Source organism: Squalius cephalus, assembly GCF_949319135.1.
Source record: "Squalius cephalus genome assembly, chromosome: 17".
Lineage (NCBI taxonomy): Eukaryota > Metazoa > Chordata > Actinopteri > Cypriniformes > Leuciscidae > Squalius > Squalius cephalus.
The window spans coordinates 33,119,614-33,143,390 of NC_137138.1; the positions used below are offsets into that span (position 1 = coordinate 33,119,614).

A 23,777-nucleotide genomic window follows, 5' to 3' on the forward strand; every position below is an offset into this window, starting at 1 on the left:
GACGTCAAGACGGGGGAGGATATACCAAATATGGACACCGCAAACCTATGCCGCGGGAAGCCCGCCCCTCTCCCCCTCTCCCCCTCAGATTCAGTTTAGTTGACTCGAGAAAGATGGAGAAATCGAGTGCACACCTGAGATGCTCTGTGGGTGACTGCCACAAACAACATGCAAATGTGTTTTATCTACCAAAAACGGACGAAACTATCAGGGACCAGTGGATGAAATTCATTTTTAATGACGCTGTCCCAACAACTCTTTCAAGTGGCGTATCGTTAGGTGTGTGTGCTAAACATTTTACACCGGAATCTTTTACAAATTTGGGGCAGTATCAGGCGAACTTGGCCTCGAAGCTCCGTTTGGGAAAAGGTGCCATCCCAACCATCAGGGACTTGCCAGAAATTGAAAAGGTAAGACTGTGTTTTTATTGCTCTACTGTGGTTAACAAATAGCAGCTAACAGCTAATGCGGCTATTGTATGTAACGTTACCTTCGAGGTAAACACGGGGAATGGACTCTACGAATGCTAGCCACATCTTTCCACTTTGTTTTACACTAGCAGCTACAGTAGTGACGGTACAGGAGTCCATGCTCAGTGGCTAAAACTGTTTAAATGCAAGTATGAAAACAATATACCACTAAACATTATTAGCCAAACTCATGCAAAACATGCAGTTTGAAAATAGCTTTCAGTTAGTGGGGCTTCTGTAAGAATGTATCTGGCAATGGTGTATTTTTTCTTTGGTTGTGATTACAATTTCACTAACAATAAGTACCGTCACATTTATTGAGCTATTGCAGTATTTTGTCTATGTTTTTGTAGCGCTTGGAAGTAGTAAAATACATTCCTGCAACCAATCAACGCGCCCCTCATTTGCATTATTATAATGACCGTCCACGACAGCCAAAACATCGCATCAGATCTCGCGAGACAATAATGTCTTTAGAAATAAGGGTCTGAGGGGCTCTGTGTTGATTTTTTTTCCACTTTTCTTTTTTAGAAGTGCCTAAAATACTATAATAGAGCATTTGGGTATCCAAGGTAACACAACATTATGACTCCTTTAAAACTGCAGTGAACCAAAGACAGTCTCAAAAACACGCTTTGAAATCGCTGGTGTTTCTGACGTCACAAACGACCTTGTAACCAATCAGATCAGATCGTCAACCAGTGGATCTCTGAGCTGAGTGAGTGAGTGGAGGCGGGGCTCATTTGCATATTCAGAGAACCGCGTATGCTAAATGAGGCAAGGGTGTCGAGTTACATTCAAGATATTTTAAGACATGAAGAATTTTTTTTTTCAAGGAAAAACGTTTAAATATGTCATTTTGGTGATCAAAGATGAGTTTTAAGAGATACAATTATTGACTACAGGGGGGACTTTAAAATATTTCTCTTTTTGTTCAACTTTAATTGGAGCCCAGAAAACTTGAATAATATAATACACTACAATATAATATAATATAAAAATGCAGTCTGATTAACCCTACAAGCCTTCATATCATAAAGACCATTAGACCAAGAACGTTTAGAATGATGGGAATGTTAAACTGGAGTGTTTTTTTTTACCATAATGCAAGTTAAGCCCTTAATTCAAAATGTCTGCGTGCGCTCCAGAACGGGTCTAATCTTCACGACTGAGGTTCGGCTCGCTTATTTGAAATGAAATATAAACTGCACAATTATCGTGATTAACTCAAATAATTGTGATTAAATCAAATAACCGCAATCAGACGATTAATCGAAAATCGTGACAAGTCTTATCTTAAAACTGAAAACATTACATTGTACATGTACATTACAATATTACTATTTTTACTGTTTTTGATCAAATGCAGCCGGCCACAATGACCATAAGCGACTCAAATATCGTACCATCCACACACATTTGAATGGTAGTGTTCAATTTATGTTTCTTTTTCTGTAATTGAGATTTTAGGGTGAAATATGAGCCAGACGCGTCTCCTCTCAGTGTCCAATCGTGTAAGAGAGAGTAAGAGTGAACTCTGACCTTCTTCCTGGGCTTGAGGTGTTCTCTCCAGTCCTTCAGCTGCTGGTTGTGTTGCTCATCCAGAGACTTCAGACGCTGCGTTTCGTTTTCTATTAGCAGGTGACATTTCTCATTCTGCAGGAGACATTCACACAGTCAGACACGTAACGTTAATGAGAAGATTCAGTGCAGTGTGAGACAAAACACCATTGAGTTTTCAGTGAGACGCGATGCAACACAAAAATGTCCGCTAATACTACAAGTACACAGTAACAAAATACTTTTACGAACTTAATTCATAGTTTATCTTCTGCAAAACACACAAAAAAAGAGTGTGTCGGATAATGTTGAGGTTGAAACAAAAAACACTCGGACATGTATCGAACGATCTGTTCCTTTTGTGTTCTGCAAGATGTGTGTGAACGTAGTGCTGGGCGGGATGACCAAAAATGTATATCACAGTATTTTTAATAACCGGTTTCACAGTATATGACGGTATTATTATTTTTCAAGCATGACTAGGTGTTAACCACATTTTCTACTGATTGAGAGAGGAGATTTGAAATGCCCTATTTTACTGTCATGAGTGAATATTGTAGAAAGAATCCACACTGGTATTAATACAGGTTTGCACAAAATGATGCTGTTTATAAAGCGGTCCAGCAGGAGGCGCTGTTGGCATGTCACTCAGAAACAGCGGTTGCCCCAGTAACGGCTGAACACAAAGCGGTTTCCCCGGTAACGGATGTACACAAAGCGGTTTCCCCGGTAACGGATGTACACAAAGCAGCACAGCGCTCATAAACGCTGCTTTATCAGGAAAGATAAAGAAAGATTCAATTGAAATAACATTGAAACTTTTCTAAAGACCGCAGGTTCACTTCAGACACATTCATAAAAACACTTTGACTTTGAAACGTGCAGTGCTCATGTTTATTCAACGATGTCAACGCCAACCACAAATAGATTTTCCAAAAGGTTGCGTTGATATTGTGAACCAATGTATGGGAAACACTGTAATACAATTTGACAGCTATCAATTATAGTGTAACCTCTCCATCTTCACCGTTACAGTAACACACACATCTGTGCATCACCAGACCCTAAAAAGACCATAAAAAGACCCTCTCAAACAGTGTAGCGTTCCCAACGCTGTTGAAGCCACAAACACCGGTACCGCCCAGCACTATGTGAACGGGGCTTAAGAAGACAGCCAGGAAAAGCAAGAGGATTGTGTGTGTGACCTGCAGCTGCTGAAGCTCTCTGCTGTTCCCCTCACACTGGCTGATCATCTCTCTCATCTGGTTATCATGTTTCTGCTGCTGGTGCAGTCGCTCGGCCTTCTGCCTCTTCTCCTCCAGCCTGGTGAACTGAGGACGACAGAGAGAGAGAGAGACGTCTCAGAGAAGAGGACACACACACACACGAGCCGAGAGAGAAGTCTCAGAGAGGAGGACACACACACGAGCCGAGAGAGAAGTCTCAGAGAGGAGGACACACACACACGGGCCGAGAGAGAATTCTCAGAGAGGAGGACACACACACACACACACACACGGGCTGAGAGAGACGTCTCAAAGAGGAGGACACACACACACACACACAGGCCGAGAGAGAAGTCTCAGAGAGGAGGACACACACACACGGCCGAGAGAGAATTCTCAGAGAGGAGGACACACACACACACACGGGCTGAGAGAGACGTCTCAAAGAGGAGGACACACACACACACGGGCTGAGAGAGAAGTCTCAGAGAGGAGGACACACACACACAGGCTGAGAGAGAAGTCTCAAAGAGGAGGACACACACACACACAGGCTGAGAGAGACGTCTCAAAGAGGAGGACACACACACGAGCCGAGAGAGAAGTCTCAGAGAGGAGGACACACACACACGGGCCGAGAGAGAATTCTCAGAGAGGAGGACACACACACACACACACACACACACACACACACACACACACACGGGCTGAGAGAGACGTCTCAAAGAGGAGGACACACACACACACACACAGGCCGAGAGAGAAGTCTCAGAGAGGAGGACACACACACACGGCCGAGAGAGAAGTCTCAGAGAGGAGGACACACACACACGGCCGAGAGAGAATTCTCAGAGAGGAGGACACACACACACACACGGGCTGAGAGAGACGTCTCAAAGAGGAGGACACACACACACGGGCTGAGAGAGACGTCTCAAAGAGGAGGACACACACAGGCTGAGAGAGACGTCTCAAAGAGGAGGACACACACACACACAGGCTGAGAGAGAAGTCTCGAAGAGGAGGACACACACACACACACACGGGCTGAGAGAGAAGTCTCAGAGAGGAGGACACACACACACACAGGCTGAGAGAGAAGTCTCGAAGAGGAGGACACACACACACACGGGCTGAGAGAGAAGTCTCAGAGAGGAGGACACACACACACACACACGGGCTGAGAGAGACGTCTCAAAGAGGAGGACACACACACACACACACACACACACACACAGGCTGAGAGAGACGTCTCAAAGAGGAGGACACACACACACACACACACACACACACACACACACACACACACCTGCTTGATCTTCTCGCGGTCCTCCGCAGAGTTCCCGGTGGAGTTGATCTTCAGGCTCTTCTTGAACATGACCATGCGTGTTTTGCCCTCGCTGCGCTGGATCTTGGGGAGTCTGTTCTTCTCCTGTTGCTGTCGAGCTTTGAGGAGCTCAACCATGCGCTGGTTATAGCACTGCATCTGTTCCTGTTCCTGAACACACACACACACCATCCACACACGGGTCAGAACACACAACCACACGCTGAACACTTACACTGAATCAGATGTGTGCCATCTTTGGAAGTGATAAAGTTTGATCACATTTTTAAAACAAATAAACTGCAAAAAAATAAAGGTTCTAATAAGAAAACGACATGGTTTGAAAGCGCGTTTCTGCCACAGAATAAAACATTTTAAGAGATAATTGCGACTTTTTATCTCACAATTGCGAGTTTACATCTCGCAATTCTGACTTTATTTCTTGCAATTGCGACTTTATAATACGCAATTGGGAGATATAAAGTCAGAATTGCATGATATAAACTCGCAATTGCGTGATATAAAGTCGCAATTGCGAGAAAAAAAGTCAGAATTCAACACGCAATTGCGACTATTTCACGCAATTCTGACTTTTCTGGCAATTGTGAGATAAAAAGTCGCAATTATCATTTAAAGGGGGGTGAAATGCTATTTCATGCATACTGAGTTTTTTACACTGGTAAAGAGTTGGATTCCCATGCTAAACATGGACAAAGTTTCAAAAACTAAGTTGTACGTTTGAAGGAGTATTTTTGTTCCAAAAATACTCCTTCCGGTTTGTCACAAGTTTCTGAAAGTTTTTTTCGAGTATGGGTATGTGTGACGTCAGATGTAACGGAATTTCCTTATATGGGTCCTAAGGGCACTTCTCCGGTAAGATCGCGGGCGCGCGCGCACTCGTACACCAGAGCAAGAGAGCGAAAGCAGTACCTCATCTAAGCGCTCTGCTCGGCTTTAGGGAAGTCAGTGTCACCAAAGAAGTGTGTTTTTGGTTGCTAGGGCAAGACAACCCTGCACAGATTCCCAAAGAACCCAGCATTAAGGAACCCGTGGATGGAGTTTGTTTTCCTGAGCATAAACGGAGTTGTGTAGCTGTTTGTTCCCTGCATTTCGACGATGATTGTTTTATAAACAAAGCCCATATCGACGGATTTGCAGATCGTCTAATGCTTAAGGATCGAGCAGTCGCAATGATAAAGATTCGCGGTCGTGCGTTGGAACCGGACGGTGAGTAAAACTGTTGAACTGAACAAATGTCTCTGTGTGTTGTCACTAGCTTGGCGCGTTAGCACAGCTAAGCTTCGCCCACAGGGCCCGCCTCCAGCCGCTCGGTTTTTCCGGAAAGACTCGGTACAGTCTATCTTTCTGTTAAAAATTTAATAAAACAAAATACTTTTTGGAGATATGAAGGATGCAATATTACTCTATAGGTACTCAAGATTAACAGGAGATTGAGTGAAAATGAGCATTTCACCCCCCCTTTAAATTTTTTTATTTTGTGGCGGAATCAAGCTTCCATAGAAAGCGTGTTTCTGCCACAGAATAAAAAAAAAGGGGAAAAAAAGGTAATAGCGACTTTTTATCTCATAACTCTGTCATTTTTCTCTTATAGTTGCAGTTATAAACTTGAAATTGGGAACAGAATTGCACGTTTAAACTCGCAATTGTGAGAAAAAAGTCAGAATTGTGGGTTATAAATTCGGAATTGCAAGAATTGTGAGAAATAATAATCGAATTTTGAGAAAAATGGTCGCAATTGTGAGAAAAACAGTCACAATTGTCTGAATTGTGAGTTATAAACTCGGTATTACGGGGGGAAAAAACAGAAATGCACGTTCTAAACTCGCAATGTGAGAAAAACAGTATAAAAACAGTTATAAACTCGCAATTATAACTCACAAATCTGACTTTTTTCCCCTCAAAATTCGTATTTTATATCTCACAATAGTGACAACAAAAAAAAAAGGGACCTTTTTTATTGTATGGCAGAAACAAGCTTCCACAACATGAATATGGTATAAATGCTTTGTGACCAAAAAAAGCATGTTTTTCCTGGTACTTGTAACAACCGAGTCATTATCATTATAATTCAGGGCAACTTGCTGATGAATCATTCAGACTGATGCATGAACAGATTCAACTCAGCTTCAGTTGTAGTTCAGATTAAACTTTTATTTATTTCCAGCAAGTAGCGCCTCAGGTATATATTATTTATACTGTGTACTATTACAGTTTTATTAATATTCTGAATTAGCTTTTATTTTCTTATCTTCAGTTTATATTTAAAAAAATGTAAAAATTCAGGCCTAGACAACTCAATTTTTAAATGTTCTGATATTTCCAGGTTTTCTATGACTATGGGGACTCACACACACACACACACACACACACACCTTCTCGTGTTTCTTGAGGAGCTGGTGTCTCTGCATGAAGTACTGGTCCTTCAGCTGCTGTTTGAGGAGCTGGTGTCTCTCGTGCAAGTTCTTCTCCTCCATGTCCCAGACAGTGGACTCTCGATCTGACGGATGAAGAGAGCGCTTGGGTTATGAGCACAATCTGCTTAAAACCTTCAACATGGAAGTTTTCTAAAGCCTTGATTCTTAAAGGGATGGTTCGGAGTAAAATCAGCATAGGGACCTTTGCACCCTGACCTCGAGCCAAACAACAATCATTATTAAAGTTAGAGCTTATTTAGAGATATCAGCCGGATGGTTTAGTGCAGGCGCTAACGGATCCTATGATGCATCTCGTAAATTACCCCACTAATAATGCCCAGAATGCTACCAAACTTCTACAGTAGTACAAATACGTTCTGTACTCATAAAACGAGGCATTGGAAAGTTTGTAAGTACATCAAGAGTTTATTTAAATAACACTTGCCTGACGGCTCTTCTTCTACTAACCCGGACGTCGAGGTCACTTCCGTTATTTGGGAAAAGCACGTAAAAGTCCTGGCAGAAAGCCAGTATATCCAACATTTTTTTTCCGAAGTGTTGACAACTTAGTGTTAACTAATAATTGTTATAAACTGGTACTACCAACAAAATATTAGTGCATTCCTGGAAATGGCCGTCGTTACACTACATCCTTAAGCATCGCTTTCTGCAGGACTTTTACGTGCTTTTCCCAAACCACTGAAGTGACGTCGACGTTCGGGTTAGCGGTAGCATTAGCCGTCAGGCAAGTGTTATTTAAATAAACTCTTGATGTACTTACAAACTTTCCAATGCCTCGTTTTATGAGTACAGAACCTATTTGTACTACTGTAGAAGTTTGGTAGCATTCTGGGCATTATTAGTGGGGTAATTTACCAGATACAGCCTTGGATCCGTTAGCGCCTGCACTAAACCATCCGGCTGATATCTCTAAATAAGCTCTAACTTTAATAATGTTCAACCAAGGGAAAAAAGGCTTCTGGGGGGGGTGTTTGGCTCGAGGTCATGGTGCAAAGGACCCTAGGTTGATTTTACTCCGAACCATTCGTTTAATCTTCATTTATACCTCTGAGCAGAGCCTGTTTTTTGAGGAGGCACTGGCGCTCCGTCTCGGAGATTTCCCGCTTATTTTCAGCGATGATGCTCTTCAGAGTCGAGTCAAGATAATCCCTCTGATCTGCAAGGAACTTCTCTTCCTGAACAAAGAGCCAGAAAGAATAAAAGTCAAACCTTTTTGACACAAACAGATGCAGCTGATGTGCTTTCCTGTAATAATGTTCTGCTGAGAGATCTCGAGATCATGGAAAAACACAGTTGTGGTTTTGAAGAGCACTTCTCAAGTCCAGTGGAGATACATGGTTACATTTTTTTTTTTTTTACACTTTATGCATTTGGCAGACGCTTTTATCCAAAGCGACTTACATTGTATTCCAAGGTACACATTTACATTCTTATCAGTTCTTGCTTTCCCTGGGAAACGAACCCATGACCTGGTGTTGCAAACACCAACGCTCTACCGAAAAGCGGAAGCTCAAACAGTAGATACTTGATTAAACATGTTTCCATTGGTCATCCCCTACTATTTGAATTGGGCATTGATTCTTAAGGTTAAAACTGCTCAAAAGTGGAGACAGCCACGTCTTAAACAAACCTCGTTTGACTTCAGCTGTTGAAAGTTGTTCATTTTGACCTTCAAACTGTCTTTCCTCTGATTCCTGGGCAGCTTCTCCACTTCTTGTTTGACCTGAGACAAAATAAAGATAAAAGTGTTTCATTTCAAACTGGAAAACTGAACACAAATCTACGTGGCCCCATAACGTACTGTATGGTCACATGAGATGATCATTAGATAACTGCAATGACGTGGCATTACTCTGATCAGAAGTAACATCGGAAATAAAATCGCTGACAGTTTGAATGCTATATCATTTCATGTTATACCAAACAGATTTCAATCTTAGACACATATGATAATGCTAACTTTTGCACCAGTTTATATTGTAAGCAAGAGAACATTATGTGAGATGTTAGCGACTTCATCATCTAATCATTTATTTTAGTCCATTCATAACTCAAATTGCATTAAAAATCAACCATATTATTTTTAGATGTTTACTCCTCTTCAGAAAACGTTCAGCGTATTGATATATCTATAACATCTTGCAGTTTCATATTTAATATTCTAGTCAATTTCATCGCCACCTTTCAAAACATAATCATCTTGTTGTCATTATCATTAGCAAAAAAAAAAATTTTTTTTAGCAGTTATTTGATTAATGAGATTTACAATGAAGCCAGGTTTCAATATACACACATACAAAAAAAATCACATTAAAATAGTAAAGTTGTAGAATATTATTTACACATTCAAATATATTAATTTATATATTTCATTACCAATCACATTAATTTGATATTAAAGGAGAACTCCGGTCAATTTTAACATTGAGCTCATTTTTTTTGTACATTTGGAGTGCTGTCAGTACAGAGAACAATGACAAAAATCGGTGTTGCCTACACCGTGTTATCCTCTTTTTAAAATTTGCACCCTGTTGACTTCAATGGGGCAAGTACTAAACCTGCTTTTAGCCTCTTAACATCCTTGATGTGTCATTACAAGTGCACAGGTCATGTGAGTGATTCCTTCAGAGTGATCACGAGTGAATCTGACTGCAGTAGATGTGAAAGATATGAATAAAAATGATATTTATTTAGCCAGCGCTCACACCTGTATTTACATCCTGTTTTCGGTCAAAGTCCACAGTAATCGATTGTCGAGTTCACGTGCATTGGTTTAGTTACCTATGATCATGCGCGTGAACTCGACAATCGATTACTATGGACTTTGACCATACGCAGTTTTGTGTAACAAAAAGTTTGGGGAATCATTGAAATTTAGTCAAAAAAAGTATATTTTTAATCTATATTTGATTATATTTGAGGAGGTGTAGCTCACTCGCCTCTTTCTTCTTGTGCTTCATCTGGTCCAGGAACTTGCTGTAAGCTTTCTCCTGCTCAGCGCGGATGCGTTTGCCCTCGTCCCGCAGGCGTGTGGTGTGGTCCAGCTCCATCTTCTCTATGGTCTGCTTCTGCTGTTTCTCCAGGGTCTCCAGCTCGGTGTCAAAGTATTTTTTCTTGGCCTGTGAGCACAGCCGCAGACCAATATATCAGCGCTATTTCTTAGCATTTCAGCTGCATAAAGTGTGTAATATTATGGGAGTTTCTCCTCTACCAGAAATGTCCTGTTTAAGGCAGGACACTATGGGCAAAAGCAGTGTCAATTTTGAGATTTTGGGCTATTTTGTCTTCTGTGAAAATAAGTTTATTTTATTATACTATCTAATTTTGCATCAGTGGATTTCAACACAGAACACATTTTTAAAGGCCGCTTCCTCAAAGCAAGCCGTTTTCTCCTGGACTGAGCCAGAAAGCCACTTCAGTTCTTCCACACAACTCATTCTTGATCGGCCACGTTCACACAGCAGCAGAATATGCTTGTCAGTCCTGTTTGAGTCTTTAATACGGTTACGTTCACGTCACACACGGTTCAGTCATTTCTGGGAGTGACTGATCTCACACCCGTACATTTCCAGGACTCACAACCACATTCTCGGAAAACCAGCATTGAATGGACAACTAGTCAGACACGTCAAACAGTACGAGAGAGATGCTCTAGATTAGATCATTCATTAGATAATGCTTCATTTGCACATTTGCGAAATCCCATAAAAGCGCTGAGTGTAAAGTTCTGCACGTGATTTACTGACAATTCACAAATTAAAGAACACAGACAGAGCCGGATCATTTCCATAATGACCAACGCAATCTACAGAGAAGCGCAAATTAGCGTCTGGTTTAAGACAAGCTTTTTTTGGGCTGTAAATAATGGTGCAAACCTTAATAAATCACCTTTCATTTAAATGTGTGATTCATTTAAATACTCTCCTCACACAAATTGTGTCTAAAAGGGAAACTCCTACAAATGCTACTTGATCAACAAAAGAGCTGCGCTACTGAGAAGCTATTTGATTCAGAAAACAGCGACACTACCACCACGCTATTGAGAAATGTAGTTAAGCTAGTAACATCACTACTTGTAGCGACGCTACTGCCCAACACTGCAAATGCATATGCAGTAAGATCAGCCGCAAGTCTACGACTTTTCAGCACAAATTTTTCACTGCGTGTCTTTAGTAAATCCTGACAGTAGTTTTTTAGTGCCAAAAGAAGCTTTGCGCTGGAGCAAACTGTTAGTAAATCAGGCCCTTAATGTACTGTGATTAATCAACAAAGGTAAGTTTGGTAATATATATATATATATATATATATATATATATATATATATATATATTAGGGCTGTCAAGCGATTAATCACGATTAATCGCATCCAAAATAAAAGTTTGTTTTTACATAATATATGTGTGTGTACGGTGTATAATTATTTTCTATATATAAATACACACACATGCATATATATTTAAGAAAAATGTGTTATTTATATATAAAATATTTATATATAATATAAATATATATACACAGTATATACATGCAAATATTTCTTAAATATATACATGCATGTGTGTGTATTTATATATAGAAAATTAATTATACACCGTACACACACATATATTATGTAAAAACAAACTTTTATTTTGGATGCGATTAATCGTGATTAATCGCTTGACAGCCCTAATATATATATATATTAAGGGTGGAATGGTACATGTATTTGTATTGAACCGAAACGGTACGGGCGTCACTGTTCGGTGAGTAAATTTACACGGAGAATACACGGTATAAAAATAAATAAAACTTGCTAGCAAATTAATTAATGTAATGCGGAACTACTGTTAGATACGCGGGTTCTTTAGGGACACCTAATCTGTAGCCCCGCCTTAGCTCTAAAGCTCTGTGGCTATAATGAACAGGCTGCGATGTCAAGATTGCAATGCTGGAATGTGTGTGTGTGTGTGTGTGTGTGTGTGTGTGTGTGAGGCGCGGGCGCGATCGAACAGTGGAAACATAAAAACTTACTCTGTCATTTTATTTATAAATGACATCATTCAAACTGCAAAGTGTTTAAGTTACTGTTAATAAAAATGTTAAGGAAAACAAATATATTAATCTGAAATGTAGCAAATTAATTTTCAATTCATTCAGGTACGATTACCAAACATATCTCAAGGTCTTTTTGTCTTTTTATTAATTTAATAAATAAACTAATTATATAAAACTATTGTCAGTGCACTACAAATAAACTGGTTCTATGCCTTTACTTTATTAATCAAACTTATTTAAAAAATACAAGGCTTAAAGTAATTTATTTTCCTTTGGTGGTTCAGCCTGAGACATGCACAAGCCTTCTGCATTTCTGTTTTGCTTTTCCCTCCATTGTACCGAACTCGTACCGAACGAACCGTGATGTCAGAACCGAGGTATGAACCGAACCGTGACTTCTGTGTACCGTTCCACCCCTAATATATATATATTATATTTTTTACCCCATTGTCTTAATAGGAAAGCCCGTTCATAACGTCTTTAAACTGAGCTTGACTGTCTTCACGACTACAAACATGCAGTGTGTTGTGCTGGAGATCTGTGACTCTTACATTCATCTCCTGGTCGAATCTGCGCTGCATCAGTTCCCGCTGATCCTTCAGCTTCATGTTGAGCACGGCCTGAGCTCGATGCTGCTCTTTCTGCAGAAGACGGAGATCTCGAAGCTCCTGGCGCCTGTGTGGATCAAGCAACGCAGACATTCACATTTACATTTGAGGAATCTTTTGACTTGCTTAATATAAAAAAGATGATATTTATAAATCTCGCTGTTTTTTCGTTTTTGTTTTTTGAACACTGAATGGAAGTCAATGGGCAGCAAAACTACAGTAGTCAACATTTGAAGTGGATCAAAACCTTTCATCAAAGTTATACATGAATTTTGAACAATACCCGTTCTTGTCTTAGGACAACTTTGATTTGATCCACTTCAAATGTTGACAACTGTATTTGGTTACCAACATTCTTCAAAACAACTTTTTTTGTGTTCAGCAGAAGAAGTGGAACGACATAAGTAAACGATGACGCAATCTTCATTTTTGGGTGGACTATCCCTTTAAGCTGAAAATGTGAAGTATCTCGCCAACCAAAGAATGTCTAGAATGCAGCAATCGTCTGTTCTTCCACAGTCACGACCCACAGAGAGAGCACTACAGAGGACTCATGGGAAAGACACCCCCACCTCATTCATTGCATGACTTCACTGACAGCCAAAGACCAGAGGAATGTTCCACAAAGATATTTTATGTGGGGGTAGATCTCAAGCCTGTCAAAAACATGTCCAAGTCATATTTCATCACGAAACCAAAAGAAATAAACGCATTGCATTTTGCTTAAGGGAAATGAAGTCTGTTATTAAGAAGATTGAGTTTGTGTTTTGATTTTGGGGTAAAATATGAGCTGGACATGTTTGTTGTGAGACTGAAGTGAAGCAGTGCTCTGTGTGTTTCACGCAAGGACACTATCACACCACTAGATGGCAGAAGTGGCATTGTTTGTAGGTGCAGACAGAGAGCAGTGTGTGTGTGTGTGTGGTGGGAAACACTCGCTATTTAATCTACTCCCACCAGCTGAGGTGCTTCAAGAGAAACGGCTAGATTGAAAGGTTCACAAGGATTCAGATGATGGATCTGCTGAAGGGAGATTTGAGCTCTTGTTTTGCCCTTTAAAAGCAGTCCACTTCCTCTGGCTGTACACAAAGTTCCCCTTGTGTATTAATGTCCCTTTCGGGAAAGACAAGGTCTTGGACCTGAGACCTAAAATAGTCTGTTTACTCAGCCGAGATGCAAGATCAAGTAGAAAACTTTTTTCCTCTTAAAAGGTTATTTCATCATTCTGCCATCATTTACTCAACCTCATGTTGTTCCAAACTTGTAAGACTTTTGTTCATCTTTGAAATACAAATGAAGATCTTTTTGATGAAATCTGAGCGCTTTCGGTCTCTCCATTCACAGTACACATAACTACCACTCTGACTTTTATTCACATCCAATGAGGTTCATTCTCGTGTTACGCATCATGTTTGAGCTTCGGCAAGAACCAATGAGGTTCATTCTCGTGTCACGCAGCACGTTTGAGCTTTGGCAAGAACCAATGAGGTTCATTCTCGTGTCACGCAGCGTGTTTGAGCTTTGGCAAGAACCAATGAGGTTCATTCTCGTGTCACGCAGCACGTTTGAGCTTCTGCAAGCTAGGTAGATCTGCTTTTTCCAATTTTGCTCTGCATGCATGGAATGAGCTTTAGGGTTTACTACACATGGAATCTGTAACATTTCTTGATCTGTTCTAAGATATTTTAAAGTCTGTTTTTATGGAACAATGTCATTGTTTTAGTTAGCTGTATATGATTTGGATTGTTTATTAGATGTTGGTGTTTTGTGTCTGTTTATTGTGTGGTTTTATGCATTTCTTTGTCATTTTTGTTTTTGTTGGCCATCTTGACCAGGACTCCCTGGTAGAAGAGATCCTGTATCGCAACGGGACCTTCCTGGTTAAATACAAAAGAGGTTTATTACACAGCACGTTTGAGCTTCCGCAAGAACAAATGAGGTTTGTTCTCGCGTGTCAAGCAAGTACGGTTGAGCTTTTGTTTATGCTCGCTGATCAATATTTGAATAAAAGCCTAAATTCAATCTGTTCATCATATAAAGCGATTGTGTCTTCGGAAGATTAAACAGATCGATTTAGTTCATATGGATTAGTTTTACAATCTCTTTATGAACTTTTTTTTTTGAAGCACCAAAGTAGTCAATTGAGGGGTCAATGGAGGGAAAGAAATCTCTCAGATTTCATTAATCATATCTTCATTTGTGTTCCCGAAGATGAACGAAAGTCTTATAAGTAATTGATGACAATATTTTATTGTTCTAATTTTTTTAAAGAGCTTGAATAAAGCGAGTGATGGCGTGGACTTGCCTGAGGAACCTCATTTCCTCGTCTTTCTTCTCATCATCAGTGATGATTTTGGAGGTGGTGACGCTCACCTCGACACCATCAACCAAGAACTTACGGGTGCGTTTGAGGGTCTTCTTGGAGTCCTAAAACAAATAAATGGAAAATTATTTATTAAAACAAATAAATGGAAATGAGAGAAAGTAAGAAACAGAAACTGTGAACTGTGATTTAAGGGAGCTGTGGATGGGAGATTAAAAAAGAAGAAGACATGCAACATGAAGGAACAAGGACTGATAGAACTAGAAGCATAAGGAACGGGTGGAGTGGATAAAGAAACAAGAAATGAGAAACCGAGGCAGAGGGCGTGAACAGGAAGCAGTGAGATTTGCTGTTATCCTGTAAAGCCAGTTCTGACAGGAAGTGTCAGCAGCTCATGAACGCATGCGGCAGATCAAGAGATCATGAGGGTGAATCTCACAAAACCTATCCATTGAGCCATGCTTTTTATGGAAATTTAAGTTAGTCATTACTGTAATGAGAAACATTAATAAATAATATATTATTTAAACTCTAATAATTTAAATAAAATGGTAGAATTTGTTGGAATACAAACTAACTAACATAAAGTAGTTTCAGCGCCATTGAATTAAATTAATTAATTTAGACACTGTTGCAATCGTATTTTATTGGATCTTGTCATATAAATGCCGTCACTTTTCAGCAAACAACACAAAGACCTGTGTCTATTTAACCCAGCTGAGCAAACAGTCACATCCTCTGTCGGCCACGACATCCTCTGTCGATTTTATGTCGTGCACTCGATAGTGAGACTGTAGCGAGTCAAAGCCGGCTGTTCGAAGTGTGCAAATCTCACCCATCCTGTGATGGTGGTTTTGGTGCGATAAAGCCACTATGCAGTGTGCATGCACGAACATTTGCTAAAATAATTGTTGAACCATTTTGATCGTGCAGCATCAAAACTAAAAGGACAAGAGAGGGTTAAACTTCTGAATCATACTGGAAAAACGGCAAACATGAGAAAAGAAGCTGTTCTCTGGAATCATAAACAAAGAACAGAACGCCAGCGCCGGCCGACCCAACAATCCTCACAGTGACTGATGCACAATGCTGAATGGAGCAGAGACAAAGAGCGTTTGGGAGAAATGGATGGAAAACCTGACATGAGCTTCACAGACGTGCAGTTTGAAATATGCAACAAATGAATGACTTCATTTAAAGTAATGTTCCGGGTTCAACACCAGAAATGGAAAAATCGGAAATGTCGATTGCAGATACACTCATGATGACAGTCTATGGGGCTGAAACATGTTCATCTACTATACATAGATGATATAGACATCTTTACAGCTCAAATAGTATCTTTTTGATGAGACTTTTGTAATTAACAGCATTGCTATTGATCAAAAATACAGTAAATACATTAATATTGTGAAATATCATTACAATTCAAAATCATTTTCGATATTAATATATGTTAAAATGTAAATTATTTCTGTGATGGCAAAGCCATCACTTATCTAAATCTAAATCTTTATCATGACAAAATGTAAACTATATTATCGGCCATGTATTAAAAGTTGGACACAGTTCATTCTCTACTTTACCTGCATACATACAGTAAACTCACGTATATACTATCTAGCAAATCTCAAATGTGCAATTGTTTATATCGTTGCAAAATATAAACTATATTATAACAGAGAGCTATATAATAAATCCAAATTCATCCGCGTACAGTATACTCGAATGGATCAGTATCATCTATATAGTATATCAGTCTATTTGCTTGTATTGTTGCAAAAATGAAAGTACACTATCATCTAGCGCTAATCTGCTGAATGCGATTAGAAAGCATGTTAAAATACTATAAACTTTAACATGACTTTCTGTAAATCTGCTTTTTGTATTGTCAAAAGCACTATACAAATAAATTAAATGTTTACTACTTCAGCAGGCTTCAGGGATACTTGGTAACACTTCCTTTGTTTTGCAAGATTTTGCCCAGTTAAACCTATAAAATAGAAACTACAGCTTAAATTGTAGGGTTGTCAATAAATTGCAGGGCTGTCGCTTGGCCAAGATACTTCGGAAAGCAACCTGTAATTCTAAAATCAGTCGTTTCTTCATTTCTAAGATCTGCTTTCTAAGGCACCACAGTATTGCAGTTTTTAGTTTTGAAAGGGAATCTTCGTAATAACGACTATTTTAATCATTTTAATGACAATGCTAAACAAAGTCCAACACATTTCTGGTTTGGTGTCAGTGAAGGGCTTCTTGAGCCTTCCTGACGGGGCTTTGGAAATACATTAAAGGTTGAGATGCATGGCTTAGATATATGTAGAAGCACACACATCCCTCCATCCAGCAGTACAGAGAGAGCTCAGACGTGATGCGGTGAGGGATGGTTTGGATTCTGCAGACAAGCTCGACTCTGTTTGAGCTCTGTACCTTCACTGTACTTCTGTGTGTACGACGGTCGACCCGCCCGAAGAACGTTCCACTCGCTCTCATAAGCAGGGCTCTGTTCTACGGTGGCCCAACCGAGGAGCTGGCACTGAGACAGTACACAGAGGACCGCATACGCAAGTATGTTAAAGACCAAGAGTGTCATTAGTGCTGTATGCAGCTCTCCAGACTAACATGGAGGAGCAGTGTCACCAAGTTCTACAGAGGGTTTCTATGCTTTGGTTTAGGGCCAAATATCGATGTGTGTATATATATATATATATATATATATATATATATATATATATATATATATATATCGGCCGATATGATCATTTTTAATGTTATTTCTGTCAGGACCGCTATCGTAAAATACGATTGACCATTAGCATACAGTTTGGATTGGCGGTTCTGTTCTGGGCAAGAACTCCCGCCGCATCCATGCAGCCTAGCATGAATAAGAGCAGCAATAACCCCGCTTAGGGCAAACAGGACAGAACCAACATGAATGTATTGCAGATATTAATTAGGGCTGGGCGATATATCGCATGACATTGACTACGTTTACATGCAGCCAATAACCGGGTTATGGTCGGGTTAAGGTCACTATTCGAGTTTCTGAAACATTCGGAATAACCCGTTTACATGCGTGAGCAGAGAGAGTTACTCCTGTATACATGGAACTTGTAATCAATTGGTAATATCCCGATGTAAACGGCGACGCACGGTTAGCGTCTGGACGTACGGACAACCTTAAGACGCAATATGCGTCATTTCCGATTCTTCTTCATGTATCCAAAGACAACAACAACAGCAGCAGCACGCGGATAATGAATAGTTCGGGGCAGATAGCGATCGCCTTTGTTTGCGCTTTCCTCCTCGCTCCAAAAGTGTGTTGCTGTGCTGCGTCTCGGCATGTTTACCTCTACTTCTTGTTTACTTCCGGTATACGGCACGCGGGTTTTTGTATGCGCCGTCTCTACTCAAAAGACCAAGATTCCTTGCGAATAGAACATGCGCAGAACACAAATCAATGTTCCTTTTGATGGGGATATGCCGATACGCGTTTACATGACCAAATATTCGGGTTAGAAAAGGGGTACCCCAGGTATCATATCCGGGTTTTTAAAAACCGGGATATGAGCATATCCGGGTTTTTGCCGGTGTTTACATGGCCGTGCGCGACCGGGTTATTGCTAATATCCCGGTTTTGAACGGGTTATTGGCTGCATGTAAACGTAGTCACTGTTAGGCGCATCTCGTCAGTAAAGCCGCTTCCTTGATTAGTAGTAAATCGCCATCACCTGCTTTTAGATGGAGCGGCATTTACAACACAACACAAGCTGAGCCATATCGCATTAATTATCGCGGACGTATCGCCTGCGATAATTAATGCGATATGGCTCAGCTTGTCAGTGAACTACGGCTCTGTGTTGTAAATGCCGCTCCATCTGAAAGCAGGTGATGGCGATTTACTACTAATCAAGGAACCGGCTTTACTGATGAGATGCATCTAACAATGTCATGCGATATATCGCCCAGCCCTAATCTTAATGTACAACATAATTCGAGAATTTTGTCTGATTCAGGGGGAATCAGAAGGCCAAATCCTGACTGACGAGAGGAGCTGGGGAGGGAGGAGGGTAATTCGCTCCTGAGAAACGCGATAGCTGCTGATAATACTGAAGGAACTTATATATGTATACAGTGATAGACGTCATATTCCTATAGGTAGACGTGGATCAGCTGAGAATCAGCTAACATGACCTGCCAGAACTGACGCTACACTTGATCGTCATTGGCCCGATAAGAAAATATTAAAGCCGATAAATAATGGATTATTTCCTTCATCTGAGACACTTCAGATGCGCACTGTTCACCATGGTGGTTTTGAATTGCTTGAAATATGATCGGAATCACTTCAAAAAAGGAAAATACAGATAAATAATAATAAGAAAATAATTTGTGAAAACGGTGACGTGAATGCGTATTATGTGTTCAGTCTATTAGAGCGTAGTGTTTCTTTTAAGCGTATTTTACGCTCTATTAGAGCGTAGCCCAGTCAAAGTGACACCGCCAACTACTTTTAATTGCCTTCGTGGATCCGCGTGAACGGGGATCGTTTTCTGCACGTGAAACTTTTCAAAAATGCAAAGGAAAAACATTAGTACATCGGTGCCGTGTAAACGTACCCTTAAACACAGACTTACCCTTAAAGAGATGGTGCCCATTTCCTTGTTGACAGACATATCACCTGACAGGTTCAGGCTGATGTCCATGTTCTCACTGGCAGAGTACCGATTTGATAATCTGCCGTTTGTCTGAGGAAGCAAACTTTCCAGATCCTCACCAGCCAAAGAGGACCTGTCGCTCACCACAGACGCACGATTGGCCGGCTGTTTGGGATAAGTTTGGTCCAGCATGGGATATGGCTGCTGGTTAGGCATTTCTCCACTGTGAGCTTCTTCCTCTGGTTTCTCTGATCCCACTGATGGCTTCTCCACGGTGTCTGAGGAAGTTTCCGGTGACTCTGAAGGTTCAGCGGTCCTCAGCGAAGGAAGTTCTGGTTCTGAGCTCTCGACCGCTTTGGTGTCCTCCTCAGAGGTGGGCGTGCTTTTCCCATCCTCAATCCCGGAGTCGGAGCAGGAGGCCTTCCCTGACGCCTCGCTCTCGGGTTTGTCATGATCTTCCTCTGGAAACCTGTCGCTGACATTGTCCTCCTGCTCTTTCAAAGGGGTTTCGGTGGACCTGAGCTCCTCCTCAATCACCATTGGAGTTTCAGTGTGACGCGTGTCATGGGGATGGTCACCATATGAACTGGTCTCACTGGTTTCTGACGGGTCTTTGACTGGAGCCTAGAAGGAACACAGACAGAATGAGGCTTATGCAACACAAAAGCCTGATCATTATCTTTTCTTTCTTCAAAATAACCACTCTGTCAGTCCCACTGTCACCATCTGTTATACATGTAGGCCAAACATCACAGGTTTACTATTTGGTCAGAGTAAACCAGCAATGCTATGTCTGGTTTTATAAAAAGGAAAGTCTCCAATGCCTGTACTAACATGGCCATATAATAAAGACACTAAAGTTGTTGGCAGGCCAGAGACTGACAGTAAACTCATACACAGCCGCAGGCCTTCACACTTATAACAGTTTCCTTACTAAAAAGAGGGACTAATTGTCCTGTGCTTTATTTAACTCTTAAGAAATGTGGATGGCGTGTCTTTTGTTTCATTTTTATGGTTGAAGGCCAGATGAGAAGCGGAAGAGGAAGTGTATTAAGAGTTATTTTTGAACGCTCGTACCATTGTGCCATTTGACCACAACAGCCTAGAATAGATCTTAAAATGGAGACGCGAATGTGAAAGTTGGGTGGGGGACACATGTTCTGTTCCAGTCAAAATACATAAGCAGTATTGACATCACAGTCACAGTGTGACATTAGGTGTTGTGGCGCCCAGTGCCCATGAGACAAGAGTCGGGCTGCTTTCGCAACGGAAAACTACTGGGTTTCATTTCTTATTATTATCATCAGTGTTGAAAACAGTTTTTGCTGTTAATACCATTCAAACATTCGTGGTAAGATTTAAAAAAGTATATAAAGAATAAAAATGAGTACTTTTATTCATCAAGGATGCATTAAATTGATCTAAAGTGACAGTTAAGACCTTTATAATTTTACAAAACATTTCTATTTCATAAATGCTTTTAAAAAACTACTCAAAGAATCCTGAAAAAAGTATCACCAATTCCACAAAAATGTTAAGCAGCAAAAACTCTTTTCAACATTGATAATAATAATAATAAGAAGAAATGATTCCTGAGCAGCAAATCATCATATTAGAAGGATCATGTGACACTGAAGACTGGAGTAATGATGCTGAAAATTCAGCTTTGATCACAGGAATAAATTACATTTTAAAATATACTCAAATAGAATATCGAATACATTTTAAATTGTAATAATATTTCACAATAATACTGTTTTTACTGTATTTGTAATCAAATACATGCAGCCCTAGTGAGCAGAAGAGACTTTCGAAAACATACAAAATTTGTTTAACATTAAAACATTAGTGATAATGGTCACGTGACCATATTTTGCATGTTAAATTCAGCAAGTTTAAAATCAAAACAGATACTTTGCATCTTAAATTCAATTTTGTTGAAAAACAATGAGTCATGAAGGATTTAAGAGTTGAAAATCGTGGCTGTAATTAATTCAACAAAGTAAAGAGGAACACTGCATTGTGGGATACGTCATTCTGTGCTCTGTTGTATACTGCTTATGTTGGCAAATGTAGTATAATATCCAGGTATTTTATGCATAAAAAAATTGCAAACTGTATACAATACATATTGCACACACTGCAGCAACATAAAGAGGATATTACATAACCTAAATGAGCACATTTCTGCATAATTCATTGAGTTCTTGGCACGTCGTGCTGAACCGCAGTGTTTTTGCCCTTCATAGGTACACCTGCATTGAAGCGTAGAATAAACTTTCCATGCAATAACAATTACAGTTGTCAAAGCACTAAACAAATGTGTCTCTCTTTACGCCCTGAGCTCTTTTCCATTAGCAGTGCATTATTTTTACTCTCTATCAGCACAGAGTGAACTGGGAGATTTATGATACAGAGACATTTGGAAGGTGTGCAGTAAGTGAGAAATGTCAAGACCCCTACAGGTGTGACATCAGCAGGGTCGTCTTCTTCTCCGTCTTCATGATTGTCCTCGATCTCCTCCATCACCTCAGCTTTGGCCTCTGCCACCAGCTCTCTCAATGGACGGTTGGTCTTCACTGAACTCGCGAAAGGATGCTGAAACGCAGAACACACGTGGAAAGATTATACAGAGTTCTTCGTAACGGCACAAACTCCAAAATTATTCAACTGTGCATTGCAATACCATGCACACGTCACCTTAAGAAACATGCACGTTAAATAATATGAGCCTGAGAATGGAAATTGTGATTAATTCGTTTCAGATACGTATCTTTCGAAGCATCATTAAAATGTGTATCACACTGTCGTGGTTGGCGTCAAACTGAATCAAAGTAGCAGTAAAGAACCACAATCAAACTAAAATGATAGAGCATTTATTTATATCTGAATTGTGGCCATTCTGTTCGATTCAGCTAACTTTAATTGGTTTGGTCAATAATTATCACACTCTAATTTGTAGTTCAGAAAACTCTTTTGTCAGCCAAACCTCTCTGAACTAAAGTATTTATGTGAAGTACCCCTGAGATTTTAAGTTAATATTTTATAGTTTAACACATTTGCATGTTCACGGTTCTCTGATGTTGGTTCATGTTACATGACATGCAGTTAAACAAATGTTTCATATTTGTTAATAAGTGTTGTTATTTTAAATATAGAATTATTTTCAATTGACATTTTTGATTGAATTATTGTCTTATTTATTATTAATTATACCATGGCCTTTCTGAATACTGGATTCTGATTGGCTGGAAGGTGTGCAATAAAACTTCCATTCAGTTTAATCACTGTTGCGCTGCTTTCATTGAAGCACACACACACACGTCACTCGCTCACACAGAAACGGGAGCTTTGACTTTTATTAATAAATTAACTTTAACACTACTTTACTCAACAAAGAGGTTGTAACGTCGCTGTTTTTGAAGCAATTCAACTCACAGCTTCGTTGCTAGCAGAGATGCTGCACAGATTCAGGTAATTCACACGCACATCTTTCTCTTTCTCTCTCTCAATTGGTTAATTCATTCAAATAAATGTTATAATTCAATATCAATCAAATCAATGTAACCTTACTTTACCTCTGTGTCTGATTTAAAGCGGGCAGAATGCTAAATCTAACGAGACGTAGCTGATGAAAATAACCATAATTTTAACCCTTCCAGTCAAATGTAACTCTGCAAACATAATGCTGGCAAATGACCATGGTATAAGCAGTATAATTCATGGCTAGCTGTGCATTAACTGCGTCATGCATTAATTATCCCTTACTTATTTATTAAATTTAGTCAAATATTTGTGGTTTGGACCGAAATGCCAGTTTTTGACTTCTCGGAACTTTTGTAAGCATGTTATTTTACTTGAAATACACTTGCAATTAGCAAAAGTGCCAGTTAATTAAAAAAAATAAAAAGTTGATCTGGGGATTAATTAGTATATCAGCGGAGTTAGATGCGGAGGACTTGAGCTGAACTGTGAAATCATCAGTGTATGAAGAGGAACGCTGCTCTCATCTATTATTCAGCTGAGTTGCACCTTGTTTAATTGAAGTGTCCCAGCTGTCGAGCGCATGTGAGGGGGAGTCAAGCGTTAAAAACATACAGCCAGCAGTATCA

The 23,777-nt window shown here is 39.9% G+C and overlaps 1 protein-coding gene across 1 annotated transcript in view; it reads right to left on the reverse strand.

Moving 5' to 3' along the window:
* Positions 1-23,777, reverse strand: part of stk10 (serine/threonine kinase 10) — a 64,269-nt gene that overhangs the window by 3,044 nt on the left and 37,448 nt on the right. Inside the window, exons 8-18 of the mRNA XM_079847000.1 lie at positions 22,129-22,263; positions 19,645-20,289; positions 14,990-15,111; positions 12,628-12,751; positions 9,979-10,158; positions 8,670-8,762; positions 8,085-8,214; positions 6,977-7,101; positions 4,566-4,754; positions 3,236-3,361; positions 2,013-2,126 (exon numbers count right to left, since the gene is read on the reverse strand). Coding sequence (XP_079703126.1) covers positions 2,013-2,126; positions 3,236-3,361; positions 4,566-4,754; positions 6,977-7,101; positions 8,085-8,214; positions 8,670-8,762; positions 9,979-10,158; positions 12,628-12,751; positions 14,990-15,111; positions 19,645-20,289; positions 22,129-22,263 — 1,983 coding nt within the window. The remainder of the gene's footprint in view (positions 1-2,012; positions 2,127-3,235; positions 3,362-4,565; positions 4,755-6,976; positions 7,102-8,084; positions 8,215-8,669; positions 8,763-9,978; positions 10,159-12,627; positions 12,752-14,989; positions 15,112-19,644; positions 20,290-22,128; positions 22,264-23,777) is intronic.